Source organism: Paramormyrops kingsleyae, chromosome 16, assembly GCF_048594095.1.
Source record: "Paramormyrops kingsleyae isolate MSU_618 chromosome 16, PKINGS_0.4, whole genome shotgun sequence".
NCBI classification, from domain to species: Eukaryota; Metazoa; Chordata; class Actinopteri; order Osteoglossiformes; family Mormyridae; genus Paramormyrops; species Paramormyrops kingsleyae.
Genome location: NC_132812.1, coordinates 11921977 through 11943403, shown reverse-complemented (window position 1 = coordinate 11943403; position 21427 = coordinate 11921977). Strand labels below are relative to the sequence as shown.

At 50.6% G+C, this 21427-nt stretch overlaps 1 protein-coding gene across 5 annotated transcripts in view; it reads right to left on the bottom strand.

Annotated features, from left to right (window-relative positions):
• Positions 1 to 21427, bottom strand: part of LOC111845408 (adenosine deaminase RNA specific B1) — a 77001-nt gene that overhangs the window by 9934 nt on the left and 45640 nt on the right. For 4 of the 5 annotated variants that reach the window (XM_023814804.2, XM_072700963.1, XM_023814805.2 and 1 more), the window contains 4 exons: positions 8629 to 8703; positions 3039 to 3967; positions 755 to 869; positions 59 to 227 (listed from right to left, as the gene is read on the bottom strand). In XM_023814804.2, the coding sequence (XP_023670572.2) occupies positions 59 to 227; positions 755 to 869; positions 3039 to 3967; positions 8629 to 8656 (1241 nt within the window). In that variant the 5' untranslated portion in view covers positions 8657 to 8703. Of the gene's footprint in view, positions 1 to 58; positions 228 to 754; positions 870 to 3038; positions 3968 to 8628; positions 8704 to 21082; positions 21252 to 21427 lie in introns of those variants that run through there. The other variant, XM_023814803.2, reaches the window with a different exon arrangement.

Below are 21427 nucleotides of genomic sequence, written 5' to 3'. Positions count from 1 at the left end.
AAAGGCGGTGCATGTGACCCCCAGGTGGTGGGTGTCTGTGGGCGGAGCCTCTCCATACCTGAGGAAGAACTCTAGCTGAGAGTACAGGTAGCGGATGAGAGAGCGGCGTGCAATGATCTCAGCGTGGCAGTCGTTCAGCGCCAGGCCGCGGTCACTCATGTACTCGCCGTTTATGCACTTGGTGCCCGTGGAGATGCAGATTACCTGGGCCTCCTTCACGTCTGTGCCTGGATCAGGGCGGGCGGGGGGAACCAGGATGAGGGCAGGGCTCTTGGACTTTTTTGTTTTTGCATATTTATTGTTCCAATTCCTATACTGTACAATTCCAATTCCCTAACCTCCTGATGTTTGTGGACTGGTTTATGTTGTACAAAAATATTTGTAAGAAAAAAAAAAAATTGAACTGGTAAAATGGCCAGGGTGGGGGGGTCTGGAAGATCAATTGGCTGTTTCATAAGTTAAACCATTTCAATTTTTTTTCCCCAGATGTGAACAGCATTCATGAGTGTGAGGGGTAGTGAAACATTGAAAATATACTGGAATACTGGCCACGGACTGGTAGCAGGGGTTGGGAAACCCTACTGTATTACAATGTCTTGTGCTTTATTGCACTGATTTTTGCCCTATTGCCGCCCCCCAACCCCCCAAAGTCTCTGTCCGCTCCCCTGCAACTGTGGCCAGGAATTTCTCTGTGCTCTTCCAAACACACATGACAATAAAACTGAATGAAACTTTCAGGGGAGTGAAGAGGTACCTGTGGTCATGACGACACCGGCCAGGACTTTCCGCCGCGCATGAGGGGACGTGAAGTTGTCGGTCAGCTCGCTGAATTTGTCCACCACCAGACGGGACACGGCATCCGCCAGCACCTGAGACACCGCAGAATAGTGTTTGAGCACCGATCGGGGTCGCTGGTGGCACACGCTGAAAAAGTGCAGCGCACTAGCTGAGACACTTACAGACACACAGAGTTAATGAACTCGCCACAAATGGCAAAGTGATTGCTGGTGCAGAGCAAGGGAACACGTTTCAGAAAGGCATACCTATTACTGTTACTATGGAAGCACTTGACCTTGAAATGTCATGTTGTTTTTCTTATTTGTATGTTTACAGAATAACAGCCAAATGGTCTTTTTGGCACAGTGCATCTATAATCCAACCCCTTAAACAGAAGCTATGAAAATTTCTTGCCCAAGGAACACCCAACATAAACCAAACAGAATTTAAAAATAGATTCAGGACTACAAATCCCAGCATGCACGCTGCAATGGTTTAACTGGGATGGGGGTCAAGAGTCGTGAATGACACAACCCAGTCCTCACCGTCCATTCCCCTCACACTTTAAATACAATCAACGATGTAGAAAATTCGGAGCAAACAAATTGCTGCCCCTATGAGCAGTAATTCAGAGAATGAGCCTGGATTTCTGGTCCTGGAACATTCTAACGGTCTAGGCAGTGGTGGGCAGAAAGGAAATGAAGCTCAAGGAGGCGTTTTACTCAGGCGATAAACGCAAACAATCCCATCATTTAGCATTTCTGCTTTCCTAATTAGTGCAGGCCGCACAGAGGGCACCTTTGCTCACGCCAAATTAAATAAATATTCCAGGGTGAACAACAAATTAGCCAATTAGACAAGAGAAGCAGCATGGTGAATTAAGCATAAGAGCACGTGATCATGTGGGGGGGGGGGGGGACCCCCAACAACTTAGGCGCTAATTGTCACTTCAAACTCTGTGCCCATAGATCTTGTTAGCACACAGCAGACACTGAGCTCAGGAGTTAGCATTAGCCTGGGTAGCTCAGCCGTACGCAGAAGTTAACGGCTTTGCAGAGAGCAAGACACCGAGGTCAGGAGTTAGCATTAGCCTGGGTAGCTCAGCCGTACGCAGAAGCTAACGGCTTTGTAGAGAGCAGACATCGAGCTCAGGCGTTAGCATTAGCCTGGGTTTCTGGGTAACGGCTTTTCAGTAAACCAGTGGCCACAACATCGCAGGCCAGTCGAGCGCAACTGGACAGAGATAGAGATAAAGCGACTTCCTCTTTAACAAAGCCTGGGGCGGGTGCAGCCTCTCCCCTATCGACAGACACTGGTTTGCCTCAGACACAGCCTGGCCAGAGGGAGATGCATAACCAGCTGCCATGTTTCGACACCTTCGCTGAGGTGATGTTAATTAAGATTATGGTTTACTTTGACGAGCTCTTATCCGAATCGGGGATTATGGGCCAGGATTAACAGATGTGTGCATATATGCGCCCCCCACAGATGGAGGACTTTAGCGCTTCAGCTCTGTGCCGACTTCCACCCCTCCGCCATCCTTCTGTCTGCCTGCCTTTCGGCTCTGAAGGACCAATGACTTATCATGCAGAAAATCTCCAAAAAGCACCAGGACCTCTAAAGGAATGTGACGGCCAATCCAGCTTGGCAGATTAGTTATTTCCGATTCCCATTCTGGTTTGTACCGGTCTTTGCCGGTTTAACACACACTGCACTGTTTACACATATGCATCCATTTTCACAACGCTTCCGGACAGCCTTAACTTTAAAAGACAGAAACCGTTAATATAACCGTAAATCTGAAAATCTGCAGAAGGAAAGAATCAGTAATAATGTGCTTTAATTCACCAGAGTATTAGACAGAAGCTTATATTATATTTTTAATTAAAAAAGAAATATCAATTTCATGCTCACTAGAAATATTACAGTTCCTTTTGAGAAGAGCCGGTGGCTGGGCCCTTTCAGCTTCTGCATGAAACTCAGACTCGTACTTAAAGCTCTGCTCGCTATTTAAAGATTCCACCACCATCTAATAACGCACAGCAATGCGATTCTCAAACTCGGCCACGTCTCCCAAGGCCAGCAGCAGTTCCCTGCCTGAAACTAAGCTGCTACTCATGAATATTAAACTTGCTTTCAAAACAGGGGGACGAAAAAAACAAAACAGAGAAGAACATTCTTTGAGGAGAAGAGTCAGGCATTAATGAGAGGAATACCCACAAGGCAGCAGGCGACTGGCCTACTTCATACACGGGCGGTACCTGTGGCAGGTGTAGCTGCAAGCCCTCGCGGGGGATGGGCTGGCGAGAGGGCGTCTGGTCCAGCTGCATGTTGAAGAGCGCGGACAGGGCGGCCTGGGCGGCACGTGCCTTCGCCAGCTTCTTGTTGCGGCCTGAGCCCTCGAAGGTCTGCGTGTCCACCGTGACGGCCATGACGAAGTTCTTGGCGTGGCTCTCGCCGCTCTCCGACACAAATTCATACTTGAGGCCCGGCCGCAGCTCGTTGAGGATCATCACGGGGTTTTTGCCGCTGGATGGCGTGGCGAAGGCCGAGGGCGCCGGCAACGGCGACTGGGCCAGGCTGTTGGCGCCGGCTGTCGCTGGCAGGGGGTACTCCCCCAAGGGGCCAAAAGAGCCGTTGCCGTTGGACGCCAGGTAGAAGGTCTCCTCGGGGGGTGCCGGCGTTTCGAAGCCGTTGAAAAGCATGTCGGGGAAGTCGGCCTGGTCGGAGGTGAAATCGGTGTTGACGGTGAGTGTGCGGCCCATGGCCAGATGTGCCTCGGATGCGTTGGGGAACTGCACAAAGGAGCGCAGCGCCTTCTCGGCCGCGCTCAGCTTGGCCTTCTTCTTGGTGGGGCCAGAGCCCTCGAAGAGCTGCCCGTTGACCTCAACGGTCATGACGAAGACGGGCGCATGCACGGGGCCCGTCTGTGACAGCAGCTTGTACTGCAGCCCCGGACGGATCTCGTTCAGCTGCATCAGAGCGTTCTTGGGCAGCACGGGCCCCGGCGTTTTCTTGCGCTTCTTGGGCCGAAACTTGGAATGCGCATGCCCATTATTGCCCTCCTCTAGGGGGCGCTTGCGGCCGCCCCCACCGCTGCCATTCGGAAGCGGAGTTGCCTCGCCCGTCCCCTCCTTGGAGGAGACGTTGTCCAGGTTGCGGTTTTCCTTTACGTCTGTGCTGCACGAACCTGCGGTGCCCAGAAAGAGTAACTTACAACGCCTTCGTTGCAGGACCTTGTAAATGCAAAATTTAACAATTCCTTTACCGCTCTTTGTGACTGAACGGGTGATGTGTGTTCCTCATCTGATTAAAGGGGGCAGTGGGGGAGGGGAGCTTACTGAGAATTCAACAGACTTTTAAATGAGGCATCACACAAAAGTAGCAGAGAAACAGTTACACACGCATAAATGTAATTAAAAGACCAGGCCAGAAACAGCATAGCCTTTGCAGGACCTTGCAGTCGACTGTGAACAATACAAACACATTAGATCAACCACAGTAAACAAAAGCTTGCTGCTATAAAGATATAATAATCTTCAAAAGCATTAAAATGAATCAATTAAAAATGCATAAATCAAATTTTATAAAGTAGACTTTATTCATATCTGATGCCATTAATAATTTAAAGAAAGTCTCTCTTATGGCGCTAGAGCCAGTGTGTGTACTGGACTGGGTTGGGGGGTGTCGGTGACACATGGGGACAGGTGGGCAGTGATGTTGGGGGGTGGGGGTTGGATGAAAGAAGCAGATTGACTTAGGGAGCTTTTCAGATACAAGTGAGACCGAATGCATCACCCGGATGCCGCTCTGACCAGGCTGTCATGGGAACAGGGTGCTGCTCTAGTGAATCACGATGTTAACCCCACAACGTCAACCACCTTAACCATTATGGGACTGAGTGGGGGGGGGGGGGGGGGTACGTAGCATGGCCGTTTGGAAGGAACACACATCACCCTGTCACGTCCACAAAGCTGATGGAACGTCGACTAAATTTCCATTTATAACATCCTCCAGCAAAAGCTCCATAGGTTACTCCTTTGGGGGGGAGAGAGAGAGACCGGGAGAGAGAGAGAGAGAGAGAGAGAGAGAGACAGGGATGAGGGGGGGGGGGGAGAGAGAGAGGGGGGGGGGAGAGCGAGCTTGGCGTGGGAGAGTAGGGAGGCAGGCAGGTGAAGAGGGCGCGTCACAGAGAGGAGCAGATGGGAGGAGGCGCCCCAGGAGAAAAGAGATAAAAAACTGAGAAAAAGAGCAAATTTCACAAAAGCCAACTGGAAGACAAACTTAAACCCCCTTAGAAACACACACTGGATTCAGCTGCACTGGATCTTACGCAGAAATAACTATATCACTAGTAACCTGTATACTATGTCATGCTTTCACTAGTTCTAGTCCTGCAGAAAAACTCTAGTTAGCATGAACCCTGCTACACGAGGGCCCCAAAGCGGCCAGGTCTTCGTCATCTGCATGCCGCGGCCGGCACTCTTCTGAGGACGTTTTTAGAGTCAAACTTCAAAACCAGTGAACCAATTACTTTTGAAAGACACTCATAATCACCAGGCAGCTATTAAATTGCGTGGCTTGACCTTCAGGTGGAATAGTAGTTCTGCTCCTGGATACTTTGCATAAAATATTCTTGGAGTGCATTTGGAGGTTTTCTGTGTGTGTCACTGTATATCTCTGTTTGTGTGTGCATGCACGAATGAGCCCTGTGTGTGTGTATGGGTTATGTATATACTGTATTATGTGGGGACACTTGGTCGCCACAATGTGATAAAAAATTGTGGGGACTATTTTTCAGTGCCTACAATGGTAAACTCAATTTGCTAAAAATCTGTGACTGCAATAAAAAAACTAAGCCTTGTATTTTGTTTGGCTACTTATGGTTAAGGTTAAGGGTTGGGTAGGGGTTAAGGTCGCCACTGCTGAGGTTTGGGTTTTTCCCATATAAATGAATGGAGAGTCCCCACAAAGATATGAATACAAATATGTGCGCGTGCGTGTATGTGTGTGAGAGAGACAATGACTGTGCTGGTATTTGAGGGATGGAGTTCAGGATAGCGAATGACGGGGCAGCCTCCAGGAGAGCAGGCCATCCTGGGGAGGCTGCGAAAGACTATAAGAAATGTGGGTTCTAAGCACAAAACAATCTGGCCAGAACCAGCACCTAATAGGCAAGACACACATTTAGGTACAGCCCTACACCAAGCAGAACCCCGTGGAGTCCAGGTCTGGAAGGAACCACAGCTTAAAGGGGTTAGGAATGGTACTATTCAGACTGCAACAGCGCCTCCTTACTGTGCCCGTTATAATTACATTCCTTAGGTCACAACACAAATATACACGTTTCAGTTCAAATATTTAGCGAGGCATTCACTTTTCAGACTACGCCAAATTCATTGAAAGTGTCACTGTGCTCAAAGGAAAAGGAGACTGTGGCTTGGGGGGGGCGTTATTCTACTGCATCCACTTCCAACTACCTAGTGTCCTTACATCCTCAAGCCTCCGCCAGTCACATGTTACAACCATAAAAATCCCACTTACTGCTAAGAACCAGACCATTACAGGCATTCATAGTTATACCCAACATTTCACAGGAAGAAATATTTAACAACATTCCTCTTAGAGCCTGGAGTGACAGCCCAACTTCAAGCTGACATGTTACGCCGCACATAAGAAAACTGGCTATTATTTTTAATGCTGTGGATGTTAGGCTTCCCTGCTGTGCTGTCCTTGTATGTCTGCTGTGTGAATCCTTACCTGCCCTGCATCTTTACCTGCTCTGCATCTTTACCTGCTCTGCATCTTTACCTGCCCTGCATCCTTACCTGCCCTGCATCCTTACCTGCCCTGCATCCTTACAGTACCTGTTCTGCATCCTTACCTGCCCTGCATCTTTACCTGCCCTGCATCCTTACCTGCCCTGCATCCTTACCTGCCCTGCATCCTTACCTGCTCTGCATCCTTACCTGCCTTTGTGCTGCAGCGGATGACGACCCTGTTTTTATGTGGGAAGAAGCTTGTCCCAGCCCTGACCGTTTGTAGGTTGGCACCCACGCCCCCAGGGTTGTTGTGTTATGTATGCTCTGAAGGGTGTCCCTATCAAGTTTGGGCTGGGGGGGGCGGGCTACAGTATCTCCTGGTTTCGACACTTCATACAAAAACTGAAGAAAGTTTCTTCTCCTGTAAACCTGGGCGAGACGGCTTGGTCACGTCTGCTGTGATCATGACATCCCAGGCCAGCACCTCGGACACAAGGAAAACAGGAATGCCAGTCTCACGGCCGTGTCCCAGACGGCAACGTGATCTGACAGCTCGGCCACCGCGGAGGTCCGGGGGGGGGGCCCTCCTAGGAGCGCTGCTCAAAGAAGGGGGGCACTGACAATAGATTTAATAGCGTGTCACAGCCCAGTGAACAAAGCCACACACTCTGGAACCACAATGGAGGGCTACCATCAAACCGCTTCAGGTTCCAGCTGCCGCTCGTCTAAAACTTCTGAAAAACTTTCTCAAAATCCTTATGTAAGAGTTTCACTGCTGAAAGCAACCTTTCAGAAAGTTTCTTTCACGTCCTTGATTGGCCTTTCCTCCGTAAGCTTTTCATGGAATGGGTCTTCATGCTGTGGATGTACATCTCACCTAATTGGCTGTACGTTCTTGTAACGTTCCTCTAGGTTTAATCAAAGGCTTTCAGTGAGAAACTCTACAGCTATTTAAACATTCTCTAGAAACTTGTCACATGGGTATAGGAGGGGGAGAGATGTCTGCACACTAAAATGAATACTTTTTCTGCAGCTTTCAATTAGTCACGAGCAGTGAAGAAGGTGGGGATGATTAAGACGTATTTCTCATTTCAGGCCCTCTGCACAGTTACTGAAGCTCACCCCTCCCATTGGGGGAACGCCAGCATAAAGCTGCCATCTACAAGACCAGGGTCCTGGAGACTAAAGCCGTCCCACACATCGCCCGAGAGGCTGTCTCCACCCGGGAGTGTGTTACCAGTTCTCTGTGCATCTGTTTCGAACCAACGGGAAGCGACGTTCCGGCGGCTCTGGGAGCGGCAGGTCTGAAGTGCGGCTTCTGTCAAAGCCCTCTGCTGCCACGCCACCCGGCAGTGCCACGCCATCCCGACTCATTATCGATTCGCTCTGAAGGCATCGTTAACGAGGACATAAAGAAACCGAAGAGCCATATAATAATTAGAAGCACGGGATGGAATAGCAGCGTGACGGATCGGACACGGCTCACTTTTTTGTTTTTTTACCCTTTAATAATTCCATGTGTGCCGGCTGCCTTTGGAAATGCATATCCTTCAAATATGGGGCATGGGGCAGCAGCAGACCAAGGCCCCCAGCACGGGTTTATAGCCTGAGGGTGGCTGTTCATACATCTTACATAAATACAGGAGCAGCCTATTTATCGCCCGCATAGACATGGGGGGGGGAGAGACACCTCATTTGATGGCCTGAGCACAGGAAAAGGCAGGAAAAGGCATCTAATCTAAGCAAACCGCTGCATATCAAGCGGGACTCGGACTTAACGTTCCTCCAAGGCAGCCCAGCCCAGTGACTGTGGCACTGGCTCAAAGCACTGCACTGAATCTCAGAGCACAGGAAACCCCGAGGGACCTGAATGACACGTAGCCCAGTCCGCAAACGGACCTCGGCACTCCGTGGACCCATTTTTCACAAAAAGCCCATGCACCCGTAAGCGAGTACTGATTCCCTAGACTGAGGTGACAGAGCAGTTTCCCCTTCTTCAAGGGGGTGGGGGGGGAGAGAGGTCCAGTTTGGAGAGCAGGCCCGGTCAGCTAGGGGTCAGAAAAGGACCGTGCTGGTGAGATGGACTCACTCATGTTCTCCTCTTCATCCATATCCATGGTGAGGCACTTCTGCTGGCTCCGAGGCTGACGGGCTATGGCTCGACCTGAAAGAAGAAAGGGGGGGGGGGGGGGCGGTGAGAAAGTGAGAAAATACTTTTTACTTTAAGATTAAAGTAAGAATAAAATAATCTCAGTGCAGGAGAGATGTGCTGACAGGCCGTAATAGCGGGAAGCTGTCTACTGACAACCATATCCATCTCTCCATGGCGACCAGCAGGGAAAACACCGCTACTGACACAGACGAGCTTTTAGACGGTGACAATGACATCGGGGCCGCATTTCCTGCGTGGTCAAAACAAAGCACTGTCACAGCAAGGTGACAGCGTTTATAGGATCTGGTCATCGCCATTCGAAGGACTTTCTGGCGAACGGTCACGATCATAGGCCACGTAGTCTGATTAGCTACGTGACGGAGGGCTGAATATCGCCGCAACGAGCATCACGTGGATATGCTCACCATCTAATGCGGAACGGCAGGCAGGGCCCGAGTCAAACTGTCATCGAAAAGAAAGCGACTAGAGGGGAATCCCAAAAACCTGCAAAATCACAATCTCTGTATTTCAAACTCAATACTCTGATCCCATTTCTCCAACATTAGCAGTTTTTTTTTGTAGGTATTGTGCGAATACGATGTAATTGATTTCTTTTTACAGAAATGAAATTGTAAGTACCGCAGAAGATATAAAAGAAAAGCCTTCTAGAAATAAAACTTTTTGGCCACTAATTCAAATCTCCCCAGGTAAAAGCAGTTTCCGGATCCCTCCGTGTAATGAGTTAATGCAGTCTGTACGCCATAATGCCAGTGGGGGCGAATGCTGAAACCCCCTAGCCAACCCCAACCATCCAGCAGCACGCTGCCTCGACGGCCCCCTTGTCTCCTTCCCCAGCTCTAAGAGGGGCGTCACACATAATTACCGACTCAATTAGCACAGGACAAATTCAGCAGCCCTCCGGCCAGGTAGCAAGACGTCCAGAAAATAACGGCACCTTCTTAAACGTGGTCACTGGCTTCCTGGCACGATGCCTGCAGTGTCAGACGGGCAGTGACGGCATTCACTGCCATTCAAACCATGCAACTGTCCCCTGTAGGCCGCAAACTGTCACTACAGTAGGGGGCAGGGGGCCTTAGGGACAATAACCATGCAGATGAGGGGAGGGAGACCACCGGTAACCTGACGGCACCGTGGAGCTGCCTGAGCTGGAAGCGGGGGTCTGGGGGAGAGTGCGAAGGAGGCAAATGGGACAGAACCGCAAGAGCAATTTAAGGAGCTGGGCTGGACCGGACTGGCTGCAGTGCCCTTGCCAGGGGGCAGGGTGACACTGTGCTATTGAGCTCTAGTCCTACATCAGTGGAGAGGATGGTGCAGGGTGGTGGGAATCGATACTATAACAGTAAACTAGAAAAACAGCCTTCAGCCAACATCACTCAATTTTACCCTGGACACTCCAAGTTATCCTACAAATTTTTTATTTTTGTTCTGTTGTTATCCTTTAGGCCACCTTATAGTTTTGCCAATGGCAATTCTATTAATAAATTACAATTTAGCTCATAAACCTTGTCATACGTAACAACAAAGCCTTCCAGGACTTTCAGGCGATGAACAGTAGTTGTTTCCATGCCCTGACCAGGATGAATCGTTATAAACTCCTGGAGCCCTGAGGACAGGACAGATCATGTGACCAGCCAGCAATGATTTTTTTTTTCTAAACTTTATTTATTCGTTTTACCTTACTTCTTGGGTCCAAAGACGGCGAGACAATTTCAGAAGCAGAAGCGGCTCCACCCGAGCATGAAGGACATCTCTGAAAGGCCGTGGTTAGAGAAATATCTGCCAAATCTGCTCTTATCAGACGGTGGGGAGCTTTATTCATGGATGTAATGACATCCCTAAGTGACAGCACTGAAACAGGCAGGCCAGGACCCAAACCCCAGCGAGACCGGGCCAGCCAGCCTGATGGGAGGGGTGGATCCGCGTTCCCCGACCCGCTATGGCGAGGCGAGCCCCGCCCTGCATCAGATTTTAATGCCTTATCTGTGTGAAGTCACGGGCCCACGGAGCCTGATTTTCGATGCGCGCGACACAAAACGCTCCCCGAATCGTCACGTTCGACTTCCAGCAGAGTTAAAAAAGGTTTTTTTTGAGGTGTGTGGGGTGGGGGATGGGGGAGAAGAGATGAGGGATTTCAGAGGTAAAATAGGCCTGTGTCAATCTCTCCAGCAGGAGGGAAATAAGGTGTCTGATTTGTCTTTCACCCCGCGCCCGTCTGCCGCCCCGAGATAGCGGCACTGTTTCGGTGGAGAGAACGGCGGCCGTCAGGCCCAGAAGCCGCGAGTTTAATAAAACTTCATCCCAGGGAGGAGGAGGAGACAACAGGGAGATAAAAAAAAAAAGCAATTGCATTTCAGGTAAAAGCGAATCGTTTCGTGCTCATAAACTGTGCGGGCAAAAAAAAAGAGCCAGAGGGAACTGTTAAAGGCAGCGGCAGCATGGAGGCTATAAGCAGGCTTGTAGAGGCTGCTACAGAGATACGGAGCGTCTGACCTCATCAGTGCTGCTTGGAATAAATTAATAAAAAAAAAACGAAGCAGTCCGCGCCACGCAAAGCAGGACAGGGACTCGAGAGTGCTGGCCATGAGCCCGACCGGACGGGACCATGCCATCCGAAGGACCATCAGGGAGCGTCGATCGAGGTCAATACAAGCTCCTTCAACATCAGAAAACTGTTTAAAGAGCTGCTCCCCTGGACAGCCGCTGCTCTCCCCCCATTCAAATCCACATCTGTCACCGCATCCATGACACGCTTGCAGGCAAATCCTACATGGAAAAAGACATACAAGGGTGTGATTCCCGCGTGAGGCACCGGAATTCTCCCAGCCTCTGCCTCGAATCGGTGACACTTGTCTTCACTGAGGGATAGAAGCCGGACAGCAGCCTACACCAGCTGAGGAATTAAATACCCACTTGCCACTTCATGGGGTAGATCTGTGCGATTAAAGGGATGGTGTGTGAAAGTCAGACACTTTTCCCCCAGTGTGAATTGAACAGCACTCCATGGACACCGCATACCCAACCACCTGACCATGCCCTGCTGTCGTCATGTGGCAAATATGACTTTAAAGCTACAATGTCGGACTTTATTTTCAGAATTTATTTGGCAAAACCGAACACGATACATCTCGACTTCTGACACAGGCACATAGTGCTTTGGGGGAACAGGTCATTGCAGGATCACCATGGTTAAAAATCCACATCAGGCTACGTGTCGGCATCTACCGACAAGACGCCCGGTCCCAAGGGGTGGGGCATTTCAGGCTCAGCCAATCAGGCTACAGTTTCTAATTACTCTCCTCATAATGACCAGTGGGGAACAGAGCCATTGGGGGGGACCTTAACCATTAATGTGACTGGCAGAAAGCAGCCCCCCCCCCCATGCTTTAAAGAGTTTCTCCCAGTACTGTAACGTCCTCAGGACTGTCGCTTGGCATGGACGCCTGGCATGGACCTCGAGGAAGCGACATGACGTCCAATCATGCTGCATCATTAGTCATCATTATCATTAGAGCGTCAACCCTTTCAGGCTCTCCTCACCACTGGGGTCATGGGGGATGATCTTGACACACTATGGTGACATCACCATCAGAAGTTCCTCAGAGAGCTGCAGAGTGCGGCTCCCTCCTGCTGAACTGCCCCTAAAGCGCCACACAACAAATGTGAAGCTTGGCGCCTCCTCAGGTAGCAGGATGTGGCTCCACTTTTTAAGACTGGGGGGCCAAAATGTATCCACCCCACACCTGCCCATGTGCCCTCACGGGGAGCCTGAGACAGCACACTCTCAAAGCCATGCTTCATGGGGGGGGGGGGGGGGGTAGAGGATGAGCACGGGACATGGGGAGGCCTTGGATGCCCTTGCTGCTCTCTGTCCTTTACTCTCTCTCTCTCTCACTCACACATGCACTCCCCAGCATTCCCCAATTATAAATTCTGAAAGCGAAATCCGCCTGATGGTGCTGCCCCGACCCGGCCTGAGGTGAGTTTCACTGATTCATTGGTGGGGGGGGGGGGAGCTTTATGTCCCACAGTGCCCCCTTCCAGACAGCTGCGGATTTTCATGACGTAATTAGGCTCTATCACCAGGTGTGATATGAAGGCCATGGGGCGGGGGGAAGGGGGGGGAGGGGTTTCTGGGATCTACTCTATTCCCCCCCCCCCCCACCACCCCCGACATTTTAATCTCCCTGTCGCTCATTGTTCTTTCCCACAGGGAGTGAATCTCGCTATTCAGGTGATGATGCAACAGCAGGCAATTGCCAAGGATGGCCGGCACGCTCCTGTGTGACCCGGCCGGTGCCGGGAGCCGGGAGCCGGGAGCCGACAGGAACATGCTCCAGACTGAGGAGATGCAGTCCCCCCCCCCCCCCCCCCCCCACACCAACGAAGGGGCTTGGAATCCCGCTCGCAAGATAACGGCGCAGTAATTAGCCAGAGGACTGAAAAATGGCATGGATACAGTAACCTGGCCAGTGAGATGGGGACAGGGTGGGGATTCACTACCTGACGACACGCTGGCTGGAAGGAGCCATGACAGTCACACATCATGATCAACCCCCCCGCCCCCGTTCAAGTCCCCCCCGCATCTCGCAGCATTTTGTGGCCTTTTAAAAGGGTGCGCCAGAGTGGGCAGAGGAAAGACAATTACATACCATCAAAGATCCCCGTGGATAAAGTGGGCCGAGCGCGGTGCCTGGGAAGCCTGGGTTTCTACGGAAACCAGAAGCCAGAGCACAGCTGCATAAATGACGCAGCCGCAGGCGCCCCCCCAGATGCCACCAGGCTAAGGCAGCCCCACAGATCCGGCCCGCATATACCAGCGCAGCATCAAGGCTCCGCCCCACTGGACGGCCACTTTAAAGTTTGCCAGCCGTAACTACCCAGCCGAACGGGGGGAAAAAAAATCAATTCTGCACAAAAAAGTGAAATGTTACACTGCCATCGAATATTTTACCTCACACAGGACCTTTCATTACAGAGTGTCATTCGCTTAAATTGATCCCTGAATACGCTGCTCGTCATTTGAGCACTACCCAAAAAGAGAGGCCGGATCACAGCGCGCTCAAGGAAAGGTAATCATGGCCAAAACTATGGAGCATATTATGGGATGCCTGTCACGTCAGGAGAATCATGAGATTTGATGGATAGTTTGGGTGCTGGGGAGGGGGGGACCAAATCTTGTGATTTGCCCATCAGTGCTGAGTTAGGGCTGGGGTGGGTGGTGCACTCCATTGTCTTCCACACGGGGCCGTTGGCGGGGGGGGGGGGTGGTGATGTCCACTGGATTGGACAGGAAGTGGGCGCCAGCAGAGCCGCCAGATGCTGGACTTTATCTGATTCAATCTCCCTTTCAGATGAATCCGACTGAAGGCTGGAATTGAAAGGTAATTGGACGTGTCCTTCATCAAGGTGCCTGGCATAGAAAGCCCCCCCTAGCCCCCCCCTACCCCACCCCTGACACACCGCTCATTACCTACACACTGCTCAGGCCCTAAGTAATGACCCTTAATGTGCTACACGTGCAGCTATGCTGAGTCAGGGGGCCTTTAATCGGAAGGGGTCCTCGTATCCAAGGCTGCCTGAATGGAATTGATGAGGTGTGTGTGTGTGTGTGTGTGTAGTGGGGGAGTGGGGGGCGGACAACACCCCCCCGCATGATAGCGACCTTTCACCCGTCAGACGGGTCTAGCCACCAGACACATGGGGAACCTCATTCTGCCTCAATCTTGCAGCCCATTATTTAATTTCGGCACCATACCCACTAATAAGAGATGAGAATTAGGCTGCCAGCTCTGATTCCACTTCACCGGCAAGCACAGCATTCCCTGATCCGCACCGAATTACAGCCGGGTGTGTTAGCAGACAAAGAGCAGGAGCACTGCTGCTGCAGCGGTGGTCAGGACCAGGAAGAGGGCGAGCGTCACGTGGGGGAGCGTCCGGCAAGCACTGTACGAGACACTGCACTGGCCGTGATGCGTTATAGGACAACATCACAAATTAACTACATCTCCCCACTGTCTGCAAATGAAGGAAATCAATAAGTACTGCAACACTGACCTTTTCAGACACGAACCATTAAATTGCCAAAAGCATGTGGGTGGGGGGTGGGGGCGGGGGGAGGACTTGTAGATTGTCATCCGAGTGGAAAATTTATGAGGACCCACTGGCGGTGTGATCCGTCGCCTTCGGGACAAGGTCGTGTCCATGTCCAATGGCAGACGCCCCCCGGCGGGAGTAAATGGGGGGGCCCGGATCCTGAATCGGCCAGGCTGACCGTGCAGGCATCCTTCAGAGAAGCCTGGCCGCCAGCGGTGGGGGGGATGTGGGTCACTCACGGCGTCGCTGCTCGGCTAATAAAAATCATTTACTGTGCTCTTCAAGGACACTTAGTTCCCCGCAGCCCCCTCCCCCCACCCACACTCTCAGCAGGACCTGTAAAATCTTTATGACAGCTCTAATTTGTGATGTAGCCCCCAAGCGCCTCAGGAGGGGTATGGGGGGGGGGGTGCAGTGGCGGCATATCAATCCAGTGCCCTAACGGGCACGCCAAGCTCCACGGCTAAGGGCACCGGGACGTCCGCCGGCACTGGACCGTGACCTGGAAGGTGGACCCCAGATGATCATGTAACCCCGCAAACCAAATAAAGGCTCGCCAGTGGGGGGGGGGGGGGGGGGGGGTCGCCTAATTCTCATGATGAAATGAAAGCAGACTGAAGTGAAAGCAAAGAACAGGGAAAAAGATGCACCTTGTAAACATAATGTATGCGTATGCATCCATCCATCCTCAAACCCACTTTAGCAGTTAAAATAATTCTTCATTCAATGAAAAAACTCCTTTCTAAATGAAAATAGTTTGATAAATATAAGGAATAATTCACTATCAACACTGAAGTGGTTCCATGGACATAACATCTCTAAAGAAATGAGAACAGAAGGTGAGACTATGATTCAAAGTCCCCGTCAGGACGGGACGAGTGGACGGGGGTGTTAATTAGTGTGAACAGGAGCGCTGGGCTTCAGAGGATCTTTCCAGCAGCCTCTGCGGGTCGAGTCGAGTCGAGGCCAAGCCGGGCGCTCTGATATTCCGGGGGGTTTTGGCGACAGGGCCAATGCGGGAGCTGGATTCCACAGCTTGCAGTTCAGGGGCTGCGGTGGTGGCGCTGAGGGCAGGGAGGCGTTGGGTGGCAGCACGGCCGGATGGCTGGCGGCAGATAACGGGGAACGCCAGCAGGTTTATCGCAGCCCGGCACCTGGCGGCTATCAGCTGCGGGTATCGGACCGGAGGGTATTCGCGGGCAGGGCAGATGGCAGAGCGAGGCCACTCGCCTTGCCTCGTGGGGCGGCCCCTCATCCCCTGGCAGCTTAAAGCCCCCTTCTACCTCACCTCAGGGCTTGGGGGGAACAGCGGGACAGGTTATCTGCCTGGAGCACAGTGGACGTGGAGGGGAAGGGATTCCTAATGGAGTTCACTGTTTGTCCTGGATCGTGGCAGGGGACGGGAACATGGAGAGGGAACCAGGAAATGCTAACAATCGTGTGAGCGCCCCTCCTCTCCCTCACGCCTGTCGCTGGATCCGGCACAGAGCCCATCTCCTATCTGAACCTCTCCAATATGAGACATAAATTGGGCCATTTAATAAACTCACAGTTCTGGGGAAGCCCTGAGTCTGTAACCCTCCAGCAGAAAGCGATGATGAGTCTTAACATCACCTTGGCTTCCTGAAAACTGAGGACAGTGCGGCCGTTCGGCGCTGAAGCAGATGACCCGGATCCGTAGGCAACATCGGGAAGACAGGAAGCAACTCAATAAATTCACACCTGCTGGGAAATCTACTCCAAGGGGGGGAAAATGGATTAATACAATAATACGAATAACACAAAATCTATATTTTACAGAGCGGCAGTGGCTAGAAAGCAGAGCGTTCTAATCGACAGGTCTCAAGGGGCGTTTTTCCTCGCTGGAGGTTTGCCTAACCATTTATCAGGAGAGAGGCTGTTAGTGCCAGTCTGGAAGAACTGGGGCCGGTCCTTAGGATTGCTCACTCCGCCTGCGTCTCCGCAGATACGGTCGCAGCCCGTCTAGAAGGCCCGCTAAGAACAACAATACCTGTCTTTCTGCTTGGATGTATGTGATAGTGTGTTAATGGCCATCGAAGCGATTCGGCTAATGCCATTTAGCAAGTGAGGGCGCATAACATCTAAGGAAGACCAGGGAACCACGGCAATGCCTAATGTCTAACATACCAACTGCAAAAAGTCAGATTGCTCACCCTCGCATATAACAGCCGTAGTTCAACACGCCCAATCGCGATACAGCAATTTCATTACAGCCGCTTCAGAAAACCGTGAGAAGTGTGTGGGAATGCAGCTGACGAAGGGGAGTCTGACGGCCGAGCGGGAAAGAGGTCAGGCAGCTGGACTCTGTTGGGCTCATTTTTCTAGTGAATTATCAAATAATAAATTCATAAAATGTAATGGGGCCCAGTCTTGGGTTCCAAAAAGCAACCTTTAGGTTACACAACCACGCCCATATATGTGTGTGTATACGTGTGTGTGTGTGTGTGTGTGTGTATGTGTGTATGTGTGTAAAAAACACATCCATCCATCTCTCCATCCATCTTCTAACCATTCATCACAGTCAGGGTCACAGGAGGCCTGAAGCCCAATATGAAAGTGCATAACAATTACATATAATAAAATAAATAATTCCTGTACAGCTCATATTATATACGAAATGAAAAAAAGTGACAATGTCATCTGAAGGACTTCTTGGCGGAGACGCAGAATTGGGGGGGGGGGGGGTGGGGCGGCCTTCATTGCAACACCCCTGCTTACTAATCGGACCGGGCTCCGCCTCACACGCCTGTCCACCCAGGCTGGACCCCTCCCTCACTTGGGGACACTGAAATTTCATTTAATTACCTTAAGGTTAAATGAGCGAGACCTGCACACTAACTACACATTTAAGGCAGCCACGATACTGAATGCGCACTATACCCGGCACACAACTGGCCCTATCTACAGCCATCAATAATTTAATGTAATGGTTATATGGTTAATATGAAAGGGGCTGAACCCCCACATCCCCCCACATCCCCCCGAGGCCAAACGCTGAGCACAGTCAGCCTGTCTGAAACATGTGTGGTGTCCCTGTACTGGGGGGGTGGGCTTTCTGTATGGCACGGGGGAGGTATCAGAAAGGAGAAGCGAACCTCTACACATTCGTTACTCCAAACTCTCTGAAGCTACGGTAAATACACATTTATTAGGAGTGTCACGGTACACATATTCAGGTGCCACTTTACAATAAGGCTACCTATATAAAGGGTTTATGAACGGTTTATAATGTGGTTATTAATTAGGTTGTGACACTTTGTAAATTATTAATAGAAAGTTTTAAACAACTTATAACAGTTTTCTTGTTACTAATGAGTTACTACTATTTACAAGTGGCAGAAGGGAGCCTTTTTGTAAAGTGATACCCGTATTCGTACATAACATTTTTGGTACAGGTCTTTCAGTTCGGTATGCAAATGTACCAAAAGTGGAAGCTGTGTGTTTGTGTGATTCCCCTGAGTGACATTCAGAAAGGGGCGGATGAAGCCGCCTATGCGCGCGTACGTCCTAATGCCAAGCTGAATGTTAATGTGATTACAAACACAGCACAGGTATTTCTTAAATGCTGCACCATAATGGATATTCATTTTGTTATGCTTTGCATTTTTTGATTTTTTGAAAGCTGCTAATGTGAATACAGTACAGATCATACAGTTAATTTTCAAAATGTGCACCTTCCTGGATATTTAATTTTAATTTTAGTTACTTGAGAGAATATTTATTTTGATTTCCTTTTAAGTGAATTTCATTTTTTTTATTAGTAGGTTGCAGCAGTATTGACAGGGACTTTTTGTTTAAGAAAGACAGTCATACTTTGTTTAGTAAACCTCTGTTTAACAAAGAAAAAAAGAAGCAATATATGTTTTTCTCTTTTAAGCCCGCAGTAATGAAAACATACTAAACCGTGGCTTTAAAACCGAGGCACGTTCCGAACCGTGATTTTTGTGTACTGTTACCCCCTAAAATTTATACGTATGTACTTTCAGAATGTTTACACTTTCACCCAAGAAGCTTCCACTATCTGAATGACACTAAAAGTGACTGCCAGGAGTATCGATTGATCATATCAGTGTCTTAAGTGACACCTCTGATTCCAGATTCCAAGAGAAATGCTCAGAAATCAGAAGTTCAAGTCCTCCTTTGGCCATTATAACAATCATGGAGTAACCATAGCGACGGGCACTTCCTGTAAAAATAAACATGCTCTGTGGCAAAGAAATGCAAATCCTGCACCGCACCCCTAATGACCATTATGATGCTATGACCTGTGTTAATTGCCCTCGTTAGCTCGGGGATGAGCTTATCCTACCTGAAAGGAGTAACAGTGCCTCACGCTGGTAACAATACCAAATGCAGGTTAATAAACTTTAGCAACAAAAAGTGAAGAAATCGCCATGACTGGGTGGCTACATGCCGCAGGCAGCCCCTGGCCAAAAGTCGCCCCTCACCTGGTCCTCACCGACACTCTACTGGAATGCACCCGCCCCCCCCCCAAGCTCCCCGATCTCATGGCATATACGCCATATTAAGAAGATGAGCCATCGCGGTGAGTTAAGCCCCATTTTCATGAGCCGGGGGCTCGATGGCGCCTTTGCATTTAAACCGGAATTATAGCAGAACCGTGCACTTCGTCCCGGGGTTGAAGGGCCAATTACAGGAGCCCTTCGCCACAGCTGGTGCCCGCGGCAACCTCACTGCCAGGGGTGTCACTTGATTGCAACTGATTAGTCCATTTCCATGCCGATGACGCAGCATAGCTACTGAGAGGGGCTACATTCACAATTTAATTCTTTTAACTTGACACTCATATCCAAAGCAGCTTACATGTTCATCCTTTTCTATGGATTCATGGAATTTCTAGAAAGATGAGCCTGAAAACAGCACAGCAGACCCCACCTGGGTGCCTTTAACTAGTCTGCCACCTGCTGGGCTGGAGCAATAACTGCAGTTCTCATTTGTCTCTGTGACGGTGGCTAAGAAATAGCAAACTGAGGCAGAGGAGTGATATACAGACATCAGCTCCCCTGAGCGCCCATCGTGTCATTCTCCGAGCTCCCACTGGATAGAAAGCCCCTCTTATACGTGCTACAGGTTACGCCCTTCAAAAAGTCCTTCTTAAATGTGCTAACAGAGAGCGTGCTAAACCAGCAATAAAAGGGTGCATCTTTTTGCCCACCCCTCCCAGTGAGCAATGCCACCAGCAATGACAGGGTAAAATTTACTGACTTGGTGACAGCGAGGGCTGTGATAACGGGGCTGGGTTAATTCAGCAATAAGTACTGAAGCGATTACTTTCAGCCCCAAATAAAAGCTCCTAAGTAATGAAGAGTATCATGGATTCCTGCAGGGAATATATTGCACCGCTGGCTCCAGTGATTCCTCTGTGGGGGAGAAGACCTCCAACGATGCTGAGGTACACATTTGAGAAAGACCAGGAGCACCAAGGATTGTACCAATCTGCACAAACAATACAGAGATGATGCAAACATAGATGATGTAAAAGGACAGATTCATGATGTAAAGTGACAGAGTTTGCTCATCGTGGAATACAACCTAGTGGGAACAAATGCAGCTCTTCTGACAGCCAGGTTAATCAATCAGCTGTCGCTCATCCCAGGAGAAAAACAAGCAAACAAAGTTTCGGGGGAAACATCCTCAGACCCAGGACGGGTACAAGGTGCCGCAGACGGACAGAGGAGTTTGGTGAAGGAGCAGGAACACAATAAGCACAGAGGGCACGGAGCTGCACGCCTACCCAGCACTTTACAGGCTAATAAACGAGAGTTCCCTTGTTTTATTTTTGTTAACATGGCACTTTTATATCACTCATACACAGAACTGAGCACTGCTGTTATTCCCCTGAATTGTATTAAACTAGTAAAACACATGGCTGTGCTGTTCCCACTCAGAAACCTTTCTGAGGATGTTTGACAGTGTTTGAGTGTCTCTTGCTAACGCCCCTGAATACATACGGAGCCGGTGTGTGTCTGTGTGTGGGGGGGCATCACCAGCACTGCCTACCCAACACTCTCAGCCCATCCCACCCTCTCGCCATTTAACCGCCGCTTTCAAACTAAATGCCCCCTTGCATGCCCACTGCCACGTGCTACTATTTACCAGGTGCCACGCGTCATGGTTGCAGAAACGGCAGGTTTACACAGCCGGGCTTAGAAACGGACGCGAACTAAACTCACCGGCGCTAAGCGCCGCGGTCGACGTGACAGGCGCCCCCTGCTGGCGGCCCGCGACGGGGTACCTTTGCGCTCGGAGCGTTTCTTGCGCCTCCTCTTGAAACGCCTCCGGATAAGGCAGAAGTAGGCCCCCCCCATGGGCTGCCGGGCGTCCCCCGCCGGAGGCGCCCCGTTGCCCGGGGCCCCGGCTGTGGCCGCGTCGAGGTGCCAGCGCTCTCGCATCACTGTGTGCTCTCCCCCCTCGCAGCTCAGCTGTGCACAGACGCACGCTCAGCTCTGTACCCACCCCTCTACAGCCCGCCCACCACAAACCCCCCCCACCACCACCCCTGAACGGAGGTGGGGGGGAGGGAAGGGAGGTGAGGAGGGAGGGAGAGAAAAAGAGGCAGCCCACAGAAACAGGAGCTCCC